Source organism: Sphaeramia orbicularis, chromosome 13 (assembly GCF_902148855.1).
Source record: "Sphaeramia orbicularis chromosome 13, fSphaOr1.1, whole genome shotgun sequence".
Lineage (NCBI taxonomy): Eukaryota > Metazoa > Chordata > Actinopteri > Kurtiformes > Apogonidae > Sphaeramia > Sphaeramia orbicularis.
The window spans coordinates 38,964,661-38,985,511 of NC_043969.1; the positions used below are offsets into that span (position 1 = coordinate 38,964,661).

General features: G+C 34.1%; 1 protein-coding gene across 1 annotated transcript in view; it reads left to right on the forward strand.

The window, feature by feature from the left end:
• The window catches only part of tenm4 (teneurin transmembrane protein 4), a 580,630-nt gene that overhangs the window by 233,732 nt on the left and 326,047 nt on the right, over positions 1-20,851 (forward strand). The window contains exons 10-11 of the mRNA XM_030151937.1: positions 16,308-16,409; positions 17,289-17,483. Coding sequence (XP_030007797.1) covers positions 16,308-16,409; positions 17,289-17,483 — 297 coding nt within the window. The remainder of the gene's footprint in view (positions 1-16,307; positions 16,410-17,288; positions 17,484-20,851) is intronic.

A 20,851-nucleotide genomic window follows, 5' to 3' on the forward strand; every position in this document is an offset into this window, starting at 1 on the left:
TGTCCTTGTTTACTGGTTTTCACCCTCATCTTGATGCTGTGGAAAATGACTCCTTGAGTTCATTCTATTTTAGGTCACAGCGTCGTGTGGATCCCTTGTTCATTCCCACTGTTACAGCAGTCGACATAATCCTATTTAAAAACTTTATTAAAATACCCATAGGAATATATTATAAATTACATTATAACATGCGTTTTTATAACAACCGTCCCCATGTTAAGCCCTGTAGCTACATTTTTCATGACTTGCTAGAGGTAAAAATAACCAGCGACAGTGTTGTGTGATTGTTATTTTACTGTCACAGAGGTATGCGCTGCCCCTCACATGCATTAAATGTAAGATTTGCTCGTTGCACATAACCATACCATAACGCAGGGGTCTCAAACTCATTTTCTTTCAGGGGCCACATTCAGCCCGATTTGATCTCAAGTGGGCCGGACCAGTAAAATAATAGCATAATAACCTATAAATAATGACAACTCCAAATTTTTGTCTTTATTTTTAGTGCAAAAAAAAAAACCCAATTAATTTATGAAAATACTTACTTTTGGAAGCTATCCAAAAAATGTGAATAACCTGAAAAAACTGACATTTCGTAAGAAAAACAAGTGCAATTTTAACAGTATTATGCCTTAACTTATCATTTTTACATGAGCACCATGGATCGGATCTACAAAGACACTGAACACTTAGTAACAGGCATGTAGAAGCCAATAATGTAATAACAGCCAATAACATAATAATGACCGATAATGTAATAAATTTGCCATTTTTAAAATGTGGTAAGCCAAAAACGTAATATCTGGCCAACAACATAATAAAAATCCTGAACCGATAACATAATAACTTTTGGCCAATAACGTTATAACTTATTGGCTGGCTAGTTCGATACTTTCCTGGTAAAACAGAACTCTTTGCAAATGTAATAACTGAGCCAATAATGTAATAAGTTATCACGTTATTGGCCAAAAGCTATTACGTTATTGGTTCAGGACTTTTATTACGTTATTGGCCAATTACATTTTAAAAATGGCAAATTTATTAAGTTATCAGCCGTTATTTCATTATCGGTTGTTATTACATTATTGGCTTCTACAAGGCAGAAAATTGTTAAAATTGTGCTTAATTTTCTTTAGACATTTCAGGTTGTTCATATTTGTTCAGGTTATTCACATTTTATTGTAACAGGATAGTTTGTGAATGTAAATATTTTCATTATTTAATGTTATTTTTTGCACTAAAACAAAGACAAAAATGTGAAGTTTGTATTATTTATAGGCATAGTGTAATATTTTTTTCATATCAAACTGAGAAGAAAATATGGAGTCATTATTTTTTTGTAAAGGAAGTAAAAGAAAGAAGGTTAATTATGGTAAACAAGGACAAAAATATAGAGGAATCACAGATGTGTGATGCAAGGGTCATCTTACAAACCCCCCCCCCCCAAAAAAAGGTCCCACGCTGTAATATTTTGTCTTTAGGTTTCATTATGGCACCATGTTGATAAACGTATGCAGTGTCACCACATTTATTTTTGTCATTTTTTTGGACACATAATATTGTGAACCATTCCAAGTATATTAGCAAAATCTAAAAACATAAAAGCCAACGAGTGAGGGCGTCCACATGAAAGCACCGTCTGGACACAGTGTGAATACAAAAACATCTAAAACACTACAATGGAAAAGACAAATACAGCATATCCTCATAATTAAAGGACAAATACAGTCATGGAAAAAATTATTAGACCATCAAAAGTCATCAAAAACAATGGTTATGCAATTAAGTACTAACTCCTGTGTGTATCATGTGACTAAAACAGACAGAAAAGAAAACATGGAATATCTAAAAGCACTGTTTTTGCACAATGCCATAGATATTGACGGAAGAACTGAAGTGATTTTGGTTATTATCAAGAAAACATGGAAAATGGATAGATATCAGCTCTGAAATTAACCCTTTCATGCATAGTGGACACTATAGTGGACAGCTATTCTACAGCTGTTCTCTTGTATATTCATGGATTTTGTTGTTCTTTTCGTTGTTTTTTTTTTTTTTTTTTTTTTTTTACACATATCTTTATTAAAGTTTTAAGACACTACATATCTTTTCTGACATGAATTGGTAACATTATGTAGATCTCTCCTGATCATAAACCCCCAGAATCACAAGCCCTCTCCATAGTTTTCACACAATTTATCAGTAAATACATGTTTCTGTGTGTCAAAAATTAAACATATGGTGTCCAGCTGAGTGGACATTTTTGCAACTTCATGAAAAATAGGTTAATAAGATTTTTTTTGGTTTCATTATTATTATTATTATTTTTTTTTTTTGTTACATTTTTTCAATTATTTTTATTTATTTATTTTTATTTATTTTTCAGAAGAAAATTTTCAATTGCATTGTTTTTTTCATGCCTAAAGAGGAAGAAAAACACTCAGGAAAAAATTTTTGATTAAGGTTCTCATAATTCGTGCATGAAAGGATTAAACTATTATGAGCATTTTTTGTTGTTATCATTATATTTGTCCAAACAAATGTACCTTTAGTTGTACCAGGCATTAAAATGAACAAGAAATTGAGGAAAACAAGGGGTGGTCTAATAATTTTTTACGCGACTGTAGACCTGACCAAATGAATCAACCCCAAATCATAACCCTGCCCCCACAGGCTTAAACTGTAGGCACTAGGCATGATGGGTAATCACTTCATCCACCTCTTTTCTCACCCTGATGCTCTGACTTGTATTTTGTGTGTGACACAATGTAATATTATTTTTTTCACATCAAACCGAGAAGAAAATATGGAGTCATTATTTTTTTGGAGGTTATTATGCTGTTATTTGACTTGAGATCATATTGGTCTGTATGTGGAACCTGAACTAAAATGAGTTCCATTTTTGCACATTGCAAATTCACCCCACTGGCCGGATTGGAACCTTTGGCGGGCTGCATTTGGCCCCCGGGCCGCATGTTTGATACCCCTGCCATAACATATCTGAGGGGACGGAGCATCCCTGCCTTTAATCTGGCCAACCTCATTACTTGGCAGCAGCTCCATGGCGATGTGAAATGTGTCCTAGTGAATGTTTTGTATCACAGTCCTCTGGAGCATGAAGCCATTTGTCCCTGATGCCTGGTGCCAGACATGCTTCAACCCCGACAAGGCTTTCTGTACAGTGGGAGTGGAGCACAGACCCAGCACCCAATGTCTTCCACTATATCCCGTCTCATTCTATAGGAGTCTGTACACAAGCAGCCATCATTCATAGACGCTGAGGATCCTCTGAGAGCATGGCAAGGCGCTGATTAAACCTGCCTCCTGCATGCTACTCTGTCCTCACCAACTGGAGAGACTCGCACAATAGTTAGCTCCCCTGATATGAAGGGTAATGAATTTCAATGAAGCTTGCTTGAATCCATGATTTATGCGTTGGCCTATGTCGAGTGTGCGGCTAAGAGATATTCATGGCCTCCCTCGACTGCTCTCGGAGGAAACGCAGGCGGTAGACATGGGAAGTGCGCAGTTGACTAACCTGCGTCAGCGATGGTGAACGCAGCTCCACATTTATTTCCCCTTTAGTCAATTAAACACAGTGCCTGCAGGTCCTTAAAACATCATGTCGGTGTCAATTTCATAAATAACAGGCTTCAGAGGTCATTAAATAGTCCTACATTTTCATTTTTCAGGTCTTATTTGCCCTAGACTTTTTTTCCATTCACGTCAAACAGCCTGACCAGCACAATGAATATTAGTTATGACACATCGCATGTTGGTGAATTAATACCAGGAGAAGCTTTAAGACCATTATTTGCATTACACATTGACATTTACTCAGATATTAGATATAATCGGACCGTACTCCAAAGCCACAAGTGAATATGGCTGCATAAATATTTAATAAGTGTTAATTATTATAATATTTTACATAAATAATAATTGCATAGTTATTATATTCAAACTTTAAATCATATTACCGCTGCTCATGATAGTCATGGCGATAAACTACACAATAATTTGAAATAAACGGAAAAATCAGGTAATTCAGCTAAACAACAACCAGAATCATTACTGAGTCCAGTCTATGATGCTGGTCCATTAGCATGTGATGCTAGTTCATCAACTAAACCAGTATCAAACCAGAAATAAACCAACACACGTATACAAAACTTAAAAGGTTTCCATATGTGTGATTTATGTAAATGTATGTGATTTATGTTGTGTTTCGTACAATTGGAGACATCGACTAATTCTGCAGGTCCTTAAAACATCATGTCGGTGTCAATTTCATAAATACCAGGCTTCAGAGCTCATTAAATAGTCCTACATTTTCATTTTTCAGGTCTTAATTGCCATAGACTTTTTTTTTCCTGATTTCATTCACGTCAAACAGCCTGACCAGCACAATGAATATTAGTTATGACACATCGCATGTTGGTAAATTAATACCAGGAGAAGCTTTAAGACTATTATTTGTATCATACATTGACATTTACTCAGATATTACATATAACTGGACTGTACTCCAAAGCCACAAGTGAATATGGCTGCATAAATATTTAATAAGTGTTAATTATTATAATATTTTACATAAATAATAATTACATAGTTATTATATTCAAACTTTAAATCATATTACTGCTGATCATGATAGTCAAGGCGATAAACTACACAATAATTCCGCTTAACCAGAACCAGAATCTTAATTGAGTCCAGTCTATGATGCTGGTCCGTTAGCATGTGATGCTCGTTCATCAACTAAACCAGTGTTAAACCAGAAATAAACCAACACACGTATACAAAACTTAAAAGGTTTCAATATGTATGATTTATGTAAATGTGTGTGATTTATGTTGTATTTCGTCCAATTGGAGACATCGACTAATTCTGCAGGTCCTTAAAACATCATGTCGGTGTCAATTTCACAAATACCAGGCTTCAGAAGTCATTAAATAGTCCGACATTTTCATTTTTCAGGTCTTAACTGCCATAGACTTTTTTTTTCCTGGTTTCATTCATGTCTGACCTGCATGATGAATATTACTTATGACACATCACATGTTGGTAAATTAATATCAGGAGAAGCTTTAAGACTATTATTTGTATTATACATTGACATTTACTCATATATTAGATATAACTGGACCATGAGTCCCATTAAACCCCCCTCATTCCATAGGATTATCAAATTACTAACAAATAACATACTTTTAATTAATCAGCTGCTGCTACTTGTGGACATTTATGTAATTAAAATAAATAATTTTCTTAACTCCTTGATATTGTGCTAGCCCAGTTTGTATTTATGATATTAATATGGTTGCATAAATATGTAACAAGTATTGTTAATTATTAGAATGTTCCATATAAATAATAATTACATAGTTATTATAATCAGCCTTTAAATCATAATACTGCTGATCATGATACCTGTGGCGATCAACCACACACAAATTTGAAATAAATGGAAAAATCTGGTAAAATCAGATAATTCAGCTAAACAAGAACCAGATGCTAGTTCATTAACTAAACCAGAAATAAACCAACACACGTTAACAAAACTTAAAAGGTTCAATATGTATGATTTATGTTTATGTGTGAGGTTTATGTGATGTTTTGTACCATAGGAGACACTGGCTAACTCTGTTTTTAAGTTACATCCATGTTAACAGCCTTATGCTAACTCTAACTTGTACATGTGTTTCAATACAGTGGCACTAGTTAGCATTAAGCTAACAGTAGAGTTAGCTAGCATCAACAAACAAATAGCACTTAACATAGAATATATTGCAATATAAATACACGAGTACACAAGCAGGTACAAATATCACCTGTAAAAAAATGAACTACGCACAGAATTTAATACTCTTTTTATGCTAGGAGCTAATCTTTTGTTGACATTAGCTAACTCCATTTTGAAGCTAATGTTAGCTAGCACCTCTACTGTGGAGTAGCAGAAGAGACGCACAGAAGAACTTTGGGTATGTAAAAAGATATTTGTTAACAACAAAAAAAAAAAAAAACATCATGAATCCTGGAAATAGAAAGAAACTGAAAAAGGTAAACAACCTAAACCTACTATCCAGCATAAAACATACTCCACAATGCAATAAAATCATGCATATTGAACATTTAAAACAGAAACTGTGAGGATTAATTGCCAAAAATATTTTAATTCCATTTTGTTAAAGTGAGTCACACTCTCGTATGTGCAAATCCACATTTTAGGTATTAGGCTACAAAGCTTTAACAGTGAACTGATCTTGAAAATGTGTAATTTATATATATTTTTTTAAGGCAATCTGCAAAATGTAGATTAAATTAATTGTAAAAATGATACTCCTACATAAACCCTACATCAGCAAAGGGCCACATATATAAGCTTCAATAAAATAATATGGACATTTAACATTAAGTTTAAGTGTCTGATACTTGTAGATATGCTGGTAAAAAATGTGATTGGACACCACAGTGCTCACCCATGATAATCTGAGGTCGATTAGAGTGAAATACGTGTTTGCTGAGAATGTAAATTGACTGCAGTTAGAGGTAGATTATTCAGTGTCTTGCATATGAACAATGGAAACTGTAAGGATTTAATTGCCAAAAATATTTTAATTCAATTTTGTTAAAGTGAGTCACACTCTCATATGTGCAAATCCACATTTCAGGTGTTACAAAGCTTTAAACTGTAAACTGACCTTGAAACTGTCTAATTGATATTAATTTATTAGGCTATCTGCAAAATGCAGATTAAATTAATTATAAAAATGATACTCCTACATAAACCCTACATCAGCAAAGGGCCACATATATAAGCTTCAATAAAATAATATGGACATTTAACATTAAGTTTAAGTGTCTGATATGTGTAGATATGCTGGTAAAAAAATGTGATTGGACACCACAGTGCTCACCCATGATAATGTGAGGTTCATTAGAGTGAAATACGTGTTTGCTGAGAACATAAATTGACTGCAGTTAAAGGTAGATTATTCAGCGTCTTGCAGATGAACAATGGAAACTGTAAGGATTTAATTGCCAAAAATATTTTAATTCCATTTTGTTAAAGTCAGTCACACTCTTATTTGTGCAAATCCACATTTCAGGTGTTACAAAGCTTTAAAATGTAAACTGACCTTGAAACTGTCTAATTTATATTTATATGAATTATCTGCAAAATGTAGATTAAATTGTAAAAATGATACTCCTACATAAACCCTACATCAGCAAAGGGTCACATATATAAGCTTCAATAAAATAATATGGACATTTAGCATTAAGTTTAAGTGTCTGATACATGCAAATATGCTGGTAAAAATGTGATTGGACACCGAAGTGCTCACCCATGATAATCTGAGGTCGATTAGAGTGAAATACGTGTTTGCTGAGAATGTAAATTGACTGCAGTTAGAGGTAGATTATTCAGTGTCTTGCATATGAACAATGGAAACTGTAAATGGAAACTGTGAGGATTTAATTGCCAAAAATATTTTAATTCAATTTTGTTAAAGTGAGTCACACTCTCATATGTGCAAATCCACATTTCAGGTGTTACAAAGCTTTAAACTGTAAACTGACCTTGAAACTGTCTAATTGATATTAATTTATTAGGCTATCTGCAAAATGCAGATTAAATTAATTATAAAAATGATACTCCTACATAAACCCTACATCAGCAAAGGGCCACATATATAAGCTTCAATAAAATAATATGGACATTTAACATTAAGTTTAAGTGTCTGATACGTGTAGATATGCTGGTAAAAAATGTGATTGGACACCACAGTGCTCACCCATGATAATGTGAGGTCCATTAGAGTGAAATACGTGTTTGCTGAGAACATAAATTGACTGCAGTTAAAGGTAGATTATTCAGCGTCTTGCAGATGAACAATGGAAACTGTAAGGATTTAATTGCCAAAAATATTTTAATTCCATTTTGTTAAAGTCAGTCACACTCTTATTTGTGCAAATCCACATTTCAGGTGTTACAAAGCTTTAAAATGTAAACTGACCTTGAAACTGTCTAATTTATATTAATTTATATGAATTATCTGCAAAATGCAAAATGTAGATTAAATTGTAAAAATGATACTCCTACATAAACCCTACATCAGCAAAGGGCCACATATATAAGCTTCAATAAAATAATATGGACATTTAGCATTAAGTTTAAGTGTCTGATACATGCAGATATGCTGGTAAAAATGTGATTGGACACCACAGTGCTCACCCATGATAATCTGAGGTCGATTAGAGTGAAATACGTGTTTGCTGAGAATGTAAATTGACTGCAGTTAAAGGTAGATTATTCAGTGTCTTGCATATGAACAATGGAAACTGTAAATGGAAACTGTGAGGATTTAATTGTCAAAAATATTTTAGTTTAATTTTGTTAAAGTGACTCATACTCTTATATGTGCAAATCCACATTTCAGGTGTTAGGCTTGAAAGCTTTAAACTGTAAACTGATCTTGAAACTGTCTAATTTATATTAATTTATGAGGCTATCTGCAAAATGTAGATTCAATTAATTGTAAAAATTATACTCTTGCATAAAACCTACATCCACATAGGGCCACATATATATTAACAGTAAAGCTTCAATAAAATGATATGGACATTTAACATTAAGTTTAAGTGTCTGATACGTGTAGATATGATGGTAAAAATGTGATTGGACACCAAAGTGCTCACCCATGATAATCTGAGGTCGATTAGAGTGAAATACGTGTTTGCTGACAACGTAAATTGACTGCAGTTAAAGGTAGATTATTCAGCGTCACGATGGAAACTGTGAGAATTTAATTGCCGAGAATATTTTAATTCAATTTTGTTAAAGCGAGTCACACTCTTATATGTGCAAATCCACATTTCAGGTGTTACAAAGCTTTAAACTGTAAACTGATCTGGAAACTGTCTAATTTCTATAATTTTTTTAAGGCTATCTGCAAAATGTAGATTCAATTAATTGTGAAAATTATACTTTTACATAAACCTTACATCCGCATAGGGCCACATATATATTAACAGTAAAGCTTCAATAAAATAATATGGACATTTAACATTAAGTTTAAGTGTCTGATACGTGTAGATATGATGGTAAAAATGTGATTGGACACCACAGTGCTCACCCATGATAATCTGAGGTCCATTAGAGTGAAATACGTGTTTGCTGACAACGTAAATTGACTGCAGTTAAAGGTAGATTATTCAGCGTCTTGCAGATGAACCATAAATTACAGCTTCGCCTGTTTTTTTTTTTTTTTCCTCTCTCTTTTTTTTGTCCTTTTACACATGGGCTGAGAGATCCACAGCAGGAATCGCCCCTGCATAATTGCACTTATGGGAGGAATTTCTAATGTCAAGTATGCATGTATGCACACCACACCTCATTTCCCTACACCCACTACTCATCCCACTCACACACACACACACACACACACACACTGCAGGCTCTGTGGCTTTGAGCGGAACAGCCCAGGACTCCTGCTGTAGTTGGATATTCTTGTTGGAAGCCATCAAAACCGGACCAAAATGCTGATTTGCCTCCACCCCGCCTGAGGACAGTCTCCCCTGCATCCCTTCACTAACCCAACATGGCAAAAGGCGAGCCTGCAGCACAGAAAACATCAGCAGTGTTTCTCTGCTCGCTGCCTCCATCTCCATCTCTTTCTTTCTTTTCGCTGTCTTTTCTCTCTGTCTTGCGTTGTATCCTCGGTGATGATTGACTCTCCAGAGTAAAGGGAAGCTGAATCCACGGCTCACATTTCTAGCCCTTTGTGGAGCACAAGAGATTCTTTGTTCAGTAAGTTTTGCCTCAGAGCTTCTGCTGCCTGAAGGCAATGGACAAGATTGAATGTTTTTCAGCACCATTTCAGGCTTAATTCACTGAGCATCATGTTTCAGAATTCTGCTGCTGTCGAGCGCCTCAGAGATCAGTGGACACTGTTATTTCTAATAAAAGCAAGCAGCAGAACATGCTAGCAGAAATAATTATTCTGCCGATGTATTTGATTTGGTTAGTGGGATCGATAGAGGAAATGATGGCCAGTATTGTGCATGCTCTGTTGATCGTGTGCTTTGCAGAAAAAAAAAGCGTCCTCCTTTTTGTTAGGAAACAAAGAAACATACAAGTACAAATCATACGCTGCATGCAACATATAAACAAAGTAATGGAAAATACAATAGAACTGAAATTGAAAACTGCTGGTTTCTGTTGACAGGTTACAGATGTATTTTTATGAAGCTGTTCTAACAAATAGGATAGAGATAAAAGTGAAGTGATTCATAGGATTCTTTAGAAAAAAAAAAAAACAGGAGAAAATCAGTGTTTTATTAAATCAACTGAAATTTAGAATTAGAAAAGTATTAAGGGATAATCTACAACAAGTCCTGGTCGACATGAAGGGGTTTATTTTACAGTAACACATCCCACATAGTACACAGTTACTCATTAAAGAAATCGATAATTTGTCGATAAATATTGATTCAAGAACGGCTTTAGTCGTTTAAATATAATTATTGCTTCTGCTAAAACTGCTTTTCCCAGACTTAAGGTCATGAACTATGATGGAAAATTGGAATAAAACGAGGTCAAACCAAGAGCTCAGTTTTCTTCCTTTATTAAAGCTATTGAAAAGGGGGGAGTAATAAATACAGAGGTTCAATAGAAGACTGACAACACAAGGATGTGGATAAATGATCAGCTATTAGGGTCAGGACATTGAAACAGGATTCCCACTATAGTAAAAGAAAGTAAATTATGCTAAACAAGGACAAAAATGTCAAATATAGAGGAATCACAGATGTATGATGCAAGGGTTAATAGACCAAAAAAACAAAAACAAAAAAAAGGTCCCTCGCTGTAATATTTAGTCTTTAGCTTTTATTACGGCATCATTTTGATAAACGTATGCAATGTCACCACATGTATTTTTATCATTTTTTAGGACACATAAAATAGTCAACCTACAGTTGTGGAAAAAATTATTAGACCATCAAAAGTCATCAGAAACAATGGTTATGCAATCCAGTACTAACTCCTGTGTGTATCATGTGACTAAAACAGACAGAAAAGAAAACATGGAATGTGTAAAAGCACTGTTTTTGTAGATATTGATGTAAGAACTGAAGTGATTTTGGTCATTATCAAGAAAATCATGGAAATTGTCTAGATATCAGCTGTGAAATTAAACTATTATGAGCTATTTTTGTTGTTATCATTATATTTGTCCAAACAAATGTACCTTTAGTTGTACCAGACATTAAAATGAACAAGAAATTGAAGAAAACAAGGGGTGGTCTAGTAATTTTTCTGCGACTGTATACCCGACCCGAATGAATCAACCCCAGATCATAACACTGCCCCCACAGGCTTACACTTAAGGCACTAGGCATGATGGGTAATCACTCCATCCACCTCTCTTCTCACCCTGATGCTCTGATTTATATTTAGTGTTTAAAAAAAAGTAAAATTTCATGAAATAATTTTCGTTTACAAACTGTCCTTGAAATGCAAAAATTACACTGAAAATATTAATCAGTGGTGTCAAAATCATTATAGTTCAGGTTCCACATTTAGACCAATATGATCTGAAGTGGGTCATATCTGTAAAATACTATTATAATAACCTATAAATAATGACAAATACATTTTTCTTTGTTTTAGTTTAAAAAAAAGTAAAATTACATGAGAATGTTTACATTTACAAAATTTCCCTTTCACAAAAAATGTGAATAACCTGAAGAAATATGAACAACCTGAAATATTTTAAGTGCAATTTTAACAATATTCTGCCTGTTACTAAATGTTTTGTGCGTTTGTAGATCCACTGTGATTTGTAAGTTGTAATGTACATGTGTAAATGATAAATTGTGGCATAACATTGTTAAAATTAGACTTTTGTTTATAAGAAATATCAGGTTGTTCATGTTATTCACTTTTTTTAAAGAACAGTTTATAAATGTAAGCATTTTCACAATGTAATTTTACTTTTTTCATTCCAAAATATAGAGAAAAGTTTGGAGTTGTCATTATTTATAGGTTAATATGCTATTTTTTTGGAGAAATTTCAGGTTTATGTTATTCATTCACAATTTAGTTTAACTTTTTTCACTCTAAAATATAGAAAAAAGTTTGGAGTTGTTAATTATTTATAGTTTGTTTATTTATTTATTTTTTAGAAATTTCAGGTTCATGTTATTCATTCATAATTTAACTTTTTTCCACTCTAAAATATAGAGAAAAGTTTGGAGTTATTATTTACAGGTCAATACGTTGGTTTCTTTTTTTGTTTTTGTTTTTTTAGAAATTTCAGGTTCATGTTATTCATTCATAATTTAATTTAACTTTTTTTCACTCTGAAATATAGAAAAAAGTTTGGAGTTGTTAATTATTTATAGGTTAATATGTTTTTGGGTTTTTTTTGTTTTTTTGAGAAATTTCAGGTTCATGTTATTCATTCATAATTTAATTTAACTTTTTTCACTCTAAAATATAGAGAAAACTTTGGAGTTTTTATAAGTCAATAAGTTGTGTTTTTGTTTTTTTTTTGTTTTTTTTTGAGAAATTTCAGGTTGTTCATGTTATTCATTCATAATTTAATGTAACTTTTTTCATTCTAAAATATAGAGAAAAGTTTGGAGTTGTCATCATTTATAGGTTAATATGTTATTATTGTACTGAGATCATATTGAGTTGCATGTGACCCCTGAATTAAAATGACTTTGACCCACCCTGCTCTAATTGTAAAGGCTGCCGACCCCTTGTAGAAAATCATTAAAAGCAGAAAAGAGCTTTGAGCGTTGTCAAAACAGAAAACACAACAACTCTGTGTGATAAAAGCTGAATTTAGTTTCAGAGTTGTTTGTTCAGTAAAGAGGTCATCTATCATGCACCGTTCTGGAAACATAAAGCCTAAAGCAGGGCCAAAGGCATCACTGGACGTGTGTTTATTATGATAGCAGGTACATTCAACATTAATATTTCATTTTTTACATTTTCTATTGTGTTCGCATTGCAATGGCTCCTGGATCAGAGGGAATGGATGTTTGATCTGAGCCCAGAATACGGTGCCAGGATATGTTGTTTATATCCCAGTATGGTTTAGATTCCGTTTGTCTTTTTTTTTTTTTTTAATACTGAGCTGATACACATTGTGTGGAACCACAGCAGTAACCAGAGGCCAATTACACAAGCAGAAACAGAACGGGTGGAGGCTGACGGCAGCTCGGAGCGTTAGGATGGATGGAAATGGACTGTCTTTAACCCATAAAGACCCAAACAGCCACTGGCAACCAAAGTCATCTACTGATCTAAAAGGTTAAAGACGTGTTGATCCACTGAACCTACCAATACATGTAAATAATTGGTGTAAAATGCAGTTTGTCATCTTTTCATGGTCATCAGATATGACCCGTTTGGATGTTCAGAGGCTCTGTAGTTACCGTGGAAACAGTCATCTTCTGCATCATTGATTCACCAGTGAAACCCATGGAGTTGGATCAATGACAGTGGATGGAGACACTGGGTTTATGTTCAGTTAATGAGAGATTTTGTTGAAAAAGTCACTTTTTCTTCAGTTTTCTCTATTTCTGACCTAATAACCCTCAACTTTAATCTGAGCTTTTATGAACATTTACATGATCAGTGAATTAAATATAGGAAAATACCTGATTTTCACTTTAAAAGGTGGATAATATTATAACGTGGTGATAAAACTGTACATATACTATACATATTGTGCGTACTATAATATATATTTTAACCCTTTCATGCATAAATTATGAGAACCTTAGTCAAGATTTTTTTTTATTGAGTGTTTTTATTCCTCCTTAGACATGAAAAAAAAATTCCGATCAAGTTTTTTTCCTCATGGAAATACGAAAATGTCCATGTATTTAATTTTTGAAGTAAAGAAACATAAACCCAATATCAGAAAGTGAGATGAAAACAATGAAATAAAAACATTTTAATCCTGCTAATCTGATGTTTTCTCACATTTTAACATTCTTATGCGAGTTATAACTCACGTCATGGAGATAACATGCGAAAAAAAAAAAAAAAACCTTTTTGCCTAACAAATAACAATTGATTTACACTAAAACATGTTATTCCAGATCAGGTTTATCAAGAACAGCAAAGTTACAGTAATGGTGTGAATTGCAGTGTATGGGATGATGCATAAGTGTCCACTGTGTTGGCTGATATGGAACTAAAACAACAAAACCCATGAATATACAAGAGAACAGCTGGAGAATAGCTGTCCTCTGTAGTGACCACTATGCATGAAAGGGTTAATATAATAGTATAATAAGCTAATTCTTGTTATCATGATTATAATGATAATGATGATTACTATTATTACTTCATTCTATGATTATTAACCTATATATATATACATATGCATACTAAAATATTATATTTTAACATAATGATTATTATTACTCGCGGCATTGTACCCGTGGTGCCATTGTACGATAGCGCCCTCCCGTGGTGCAACAGTGGCATTGCACCCGTACGCCCTCCCGTGCTGCAACATCGGGACACGGGGACATGCGTCGGACACAGAACACCCATTATAGTAGGATTATACTTTGCCACTTATTTCTACTAGTACTTTCTAATGTACAGTTGCATTTTTTTTGTTCACTACTGTTTTTTGTGGGTTTTTTTTTATAGTATATATGTTATTGTATTGCTTTTTTACCGCTTTTTCTTTTCTTGTAGTGATTTTTGTGTGTATATTCGGTGTTGTGCTGCTTTTGGAACCTCAATTTCGTGAAGGCTCTGCCCAAAGGATATACAGGGTGGGGAAGCAAAATTTACGATATTTTGAGGCAGGGATTGAAAGACAGTGTATGACCAATTAGTTTATTGAAAGTCATGAGAATTTATTTGCCACAAGAAAATTGACATCATAGAAAATGTTTTTATTCTGTGTCCTCCTTCTTTCTCAATAACTACCTTCACACGCTTCCTGAAACTTGCGCAAGTGTTCCTCAAATATTCGAGTGACAACTTCTCCCATTCTTCTTTAATAGTATCTTTAAGAAAGTCGACATTGCTGTGTGATGTTCTATTGGTAGCATGTTCTAAAACGCCCCAAATAGCAGAATCCAGAGGGTTTAGATCTGGGCTAGAAGGCGGCCATAAACATGATTGAAGTGTTTTGGTGTTCTTGTGTAAGATTTTAACTTCAAATCATTTTTTACTGCATTTCTAACGGTCTTGTTGTCTACCTCAAGTTCAGTTGCCATTTTTCTCATAGATTTGGTTGGATCCTTTAGGATTTTGGATTTGAGAGCTTTAATAAAAGCTTTGGTACGTTTTTTTTGTTGCTTCCTCCACTTCCAGACTTTATCGTAATAGTTTTGCTCATAGTCATTCTCTTCTTTCCATTATAAACAGTCTTTATGGACACTCCAACTATTTTTGAAATCTCCATTGGTGTGACGAGTGCATTCAGCAAATCACACACTCTTTGACGTTTGCTTTCTTGATTACTCATATGGGCAAAAGTTTCTGAAAAGGTATGGATAATAGTGTTAGGTATGATTATGACATCAATATATGTTTGGTTTCAAAACAATTGACGTAGTGCCTGCTGAGAAAAAACAACTAAATGTTCATTGTAAATTTTGCTTCCCCACCCTGTATTCTATTCTATTCTATTCTATTCTATTCTATTCTATTCTATTCTATTCTATTGTACTATATTCTGTTCCGTTCTAATCTAATCTAATCTAATCTAATCTAATCTAAAACACTAAAGAAAGGTTAAATAGAGAGAAATATGATTTTTTTGTATTTGCCACCAAAGTAGCACTGGGTCTTTATGGGTTAATTCCTGAAGCAGAAGTAGATCCAACCACAGCATCAAAAAATGTCTGCTTTATCCAAGGCGGTGGTATGGTACAGGTTCCAGTGCGGTTTGGATTGACTTTAGCTGCGTTACGCCACAAAAAGCATCACATCACGTTTGTCAAATGCCTGTCACTTACCACATCCAGTTCCAAAGTTCTGAGTGTTTTATTTGCTTTTATGTGACTTTTTGGTAGGAGTACAGAAGTTGTTTACCTATTTCAGTTAAAAAAAAAAAAAGAATCTCCCATTTGGGGGGAACATTAGTGACACTCAGAAACGCTTTGGAGTGAAGTCTGAATGTTGACAGGATTGGAGCGTGTGCTTATCACCGTCATTAGCATAGGGATAATAATCAACCCAGAGAAAATGAGTGGGAGGGAAATTGTTTTTCAAAGCGCATTACTCAGAAAGGCTCCTGATTGCTCTCTTGCAGATTCTATTGACGACTGTCCCAGTAACTGCTTTGGGAACGGTGACTGTGTCGCTGGAACATGCCACTGCTTTTTAGGGTTCAAAGGACCCGACTGTGGGCGAGGTGAGTCAGTCCCTCTATCATCATTTATCCTTTATTATTCATTCATACATAATGCTCTATTGTTCCCAGCAAATCATAATCACTGTGCAAACAGCATAGAGAAATTTTACACTTTAATTGCGCGCTGTTTATCACTCGCACATAAGAACAGTAGAGCAATGAGAGTATTTTTTATTAGGTCTGGTGTTCTCTCAACACTTGGAAACCCGGCACAGTTTTAATGATATTATAGGATTTTTAATTAAAATTTTTTACCGAAAATTGGGTAACGTGTTTAGCACCTACTGCATCTGTTATCCGTGATGCATAGGGGAAAGAAGAGGGAGGTAGAGATTTTTTTTTTTTTTTGTTTTGTTTTGTTTTTTATTTTGCATCTAGAGAATAAAGTAAAAATGTGAAGAACTTTCAGTTTTATACCAGGAAGAGGAAGATTTTTTTCCCCCATATTGAGAATACAGTCAAAATGTCAAAAATAAAGTTGAAATGTCGAGAAAAAAAAAAGTTGAAGTGTTATTTGACATTTCCACTTCATTCTCAATATTTCAACTTTTTTTTTTTTTTTTTTTTTACTTAATGCCAGTGGCACTCATACTGAAATTCGATTTCATTCCAAAATGTAAAATAACAAAAAAAAAAAGCAAACAAGTTTTATGGGTTTTTTTTTCTAAACTTGCTGTAGTTATTGAATGTCACAAATGTTCTACAACCTCGACAGATATTGTGGCGATGTCGCACATTTGTCGCCTCTTCTGTCAGTGTGTTTTTCGCCCTTTAACGCTCATATTGTCATGGATGTTTTTCGCACACGCCGACTGTCCTTTGAAGCTGTGGTCGGAGGCATCGCTCTAAATGGATGTTCGCTGTCTGCTCTTTTCAAAGCCGCCTGCCCGGTGCTCTGCAGTGGAAATGGTCAATACCTTAAAGGTCGTTGCATGTGCCACAGCGGCTGGAAGGGCTCGGAGTGTGACGTTCCCACCAACCAGTGCATAGACATCACATGCAGCAACCATGGGACCTGCATCGTGGGAACGTGTATCTGCAACCCAGGCTATAAGGGAGAAAACTGTGAAGAAGGTAAATGTTTTAAAGGAGCGATATATATATATATGTTTTTTAAAGGAATTATGCATTTTCAAACATTTCCCTGTGGTCTACATAAACTGTAAATGCTCTGCTTGGGTATGAATTCTTCATTAATTCAACTCCACAGGTCCATCTTCAACCCTATTTCTGAGTAATGACACAAGAAAGGTCGTTTTGAGCGCTGGCCCTTTAAATGCAAATGACAGGTTGTTGACCGTGTTGCTCTGTCCCGTTCAGTTACTTGTGTTCGTTAATAGAACCAACAACTGAACATTTTAGGTAATTGGCTCAAAGTTTGGACATATTTTCAGTTTTTACTACAGCCGCTGCTGCTGATAAACAATTATGTTGTACTCGGAGAAATGTTCATCGGAAGTCTTGACCTTTTATGTGCAAATGTCATCACATTTTAAAATCACAAATTAAACAGGAATTAAAACAGGTTGTAGAAATCCACTCGATTTTTGCCAAAATGAATATAAAGACAGTTTTGCAGCACCTGGAGGGTTCAAATTCCAACTTGATGAACTATTAGGGTCCAAATACACAAATACATGAACCAAAGACTAATAAAAGTGGGTTTAGCAAAATATGACCCCTTTAGCCCCATTAGCCTGCCCGCGAGCCGAAAAACTTATATTAATATTCATGTGCTATAAAAATATACTAAATCAGGACAATGGATGTTTTTTTCAACTTTTGCTCAAAGTTTAGACCCTAATGTTAATAAAAGTACATCAAAAGTGCATTTTAGTGCAAACTTTAATGTTCAAACATGATTTTTAATCTTTGTGGGGTGAAATGTACGCTATTAAAAATCTCCGACACGAACAATTAATTTATGCATATCATCATCAATCCAGCCGAAAAAAAACAGGCAAGTATAAAAAATTTTAATTTCTCTTTTAGTTTGTTACAGTTTACTCAGGCAGAGTGATAGATACAATATTTTAGACAATGGGAATAGATTCTGTGAGGTCTCTAAATGTCCATAGACACCAAGAACATCCATATGAACCTTATTATTATAAGTATTATAAGTAATTCTTCATTTACTTTGGGTATGTCTTTTTAGGTGTTTTTCCCCTGAAAATATGGTCAGGGTTAAACAGGTTAAGCCTCGGAGATGTTTTCAAGGTCTGAAAAGTAGTTGAATTTTTAGTTTAAGCCTTTATAGTTCACTCATAGAAATACTCTGAAATTCAACATTTCAACCTTAGTGTGTTATTGGAGGACATAACAAGACTATTACTGTTGCAAAGGTTTTTATTGTTAATTAGAAAATCAAGGTCAATGAAGTTACCATATTTGGTTCCTTACCTGTAAGTGGGATCATATGAGATCATTTTGGGTTGAATGCAGCCCCTGAATTAATATGACTTTGACCCCCCTGTTCTGGTTGTAAAAGTTGCAACGGTGCCTTGAAAATGTTTGAATTCAATGCTATGTTTTCAAGGTGAATTTTATTATTATGTAGAAAATTAAGGCCAGTGAAGTTACCATATTTGGTTCCTTACCCATACGTGGCAAAAAAAAAAAAAAAAAAAAAATCCAGTAAGTAAATATAAAAAATCCAAGGAAAACGCATGTATGGTGAAAAACACATCACTTTTAGAACATTAGACCAACATAAGTGCTGATCCAGACCCCTGTCCACATCCACATGATCCCTTTGAACATCATTCCTTACATTAGTACCATTACTTCGTGGTACCTAACAAAGCAGGTACACTCACTGTTCATACGGAGGTGGACCTTACTGACCCTGGAGACCACACTGGACCTGAGATTGGTGACTCACTGGAACTGTTGCTGTCACTGTCTTGTAATGTGTGTGCAAATCACCAAAAATAGTCACTTGGGCTTGCAATTCTAACTGTGATTTATTTATTTATTTTTCATGTTAACTCTTCCAGGTTAAATATCAAGGCAAAACTACTTACAGAGAGGTGATCTGAAAAAAATCCTTGAATTGACTGATCATCTACATCAGGGGTGTCAAACTCATTTTAGTTCAGGGGCCAGATTCAGCTAAATTTGATCTGAAGTGGGCCGAACCAGTGAAATAATAACATAATAATATATAAATAATGTCAACTCCAAACTTTTCTCTGTGTTTTAGAGCAAAAAAAGTTCATTTACATTATGAACAGGTTTACATCTACAAACTATCCTTTCAAAAGGTGTGAATAACATGAACCAACTGAAAAAATAAGTGTAATTTTCACAATATTATGCCTCAGTTTAGCATTTACACATGTACATTAGAACTTAGAGATCACAGTGGATCTACAAACACACAAAACATTTAATGACAGGCAGAATATTGTTAAAGTTGTACTTGCTTCTCGTAAGACATTTCAGGTTATTCACATTTTTTGCAAAATTATACTTTGTTTTAGTGTGAACACATGAAAATATTTACATTTACAAAAAGATACATTTGGAGTTGTCATTATTTATCTGTTATTATGATAGTATTTTACTGGTCTGACCCCCCTGAGGTTAAATTGGTCTGAATGTGGAACCTGAACTAAAAGGATGGTTAACCCTTAATAGGTAACCTGGGGTCCCAGCAGACCCCACGTTTTTAATTTTTTATGTCTTCTATGTTTTTATTTGAAGCTCGTGCGTGTTACTTCATTTACCCTCCTAGTATAGGGATCTGAAAAGTAAAACGGACCCAAAAAATTAACTCGTAGAATAATATAGGCAATACAGACATTTTGGGGTCGCCCGTGACCCCAGGTTACCTTTAACGTATATTGATTTATTGTTTTTCCATTTCAGGTATTTCAGAATATGATCAATAATTGATATTATAAATTTCTAATAACGCTAACCTTCAGTGCTTTAAACTTTTTTGAGTAATTTTAACATCGTGTGAGGCCATGGCTAAGAGGAAAACTCTAAGTGATGAAGATATTAGGATAGAGCTTGCAGATTTAGAAGTAGAATCTGAATCAGATGATGACCATTTATCGATTGATAGTGTTTATGACGTCAGTTTTCCTTCTGTGAAGACTGTTTGTGAGCGCCTATTCGTACTACCCAATTGTGTAGTTAGTTTAGTTTTTAGTTATAGTTTAGTTTTTAGAGAAACTTTATTGAAACTGTATTGCAAATGTGTTATAGCAATGTAGTGTGTTTATTTGTAACATGTGAAACTTTTTTGAAATTTTCTGTTAACTTTAGTGAAGGAAATACTTCACGCAGTAAAGGAGAATTTATTTGGAAAATAAAGCACAATTTTGTTATATTTTTTTCATTTCATTGCTATCCTTTCATACTATAAGCAATAAAGTATTGTAACTGACTAAAAAATAACATTTTTAGATGTTTTTATCACCGTAGGTAAC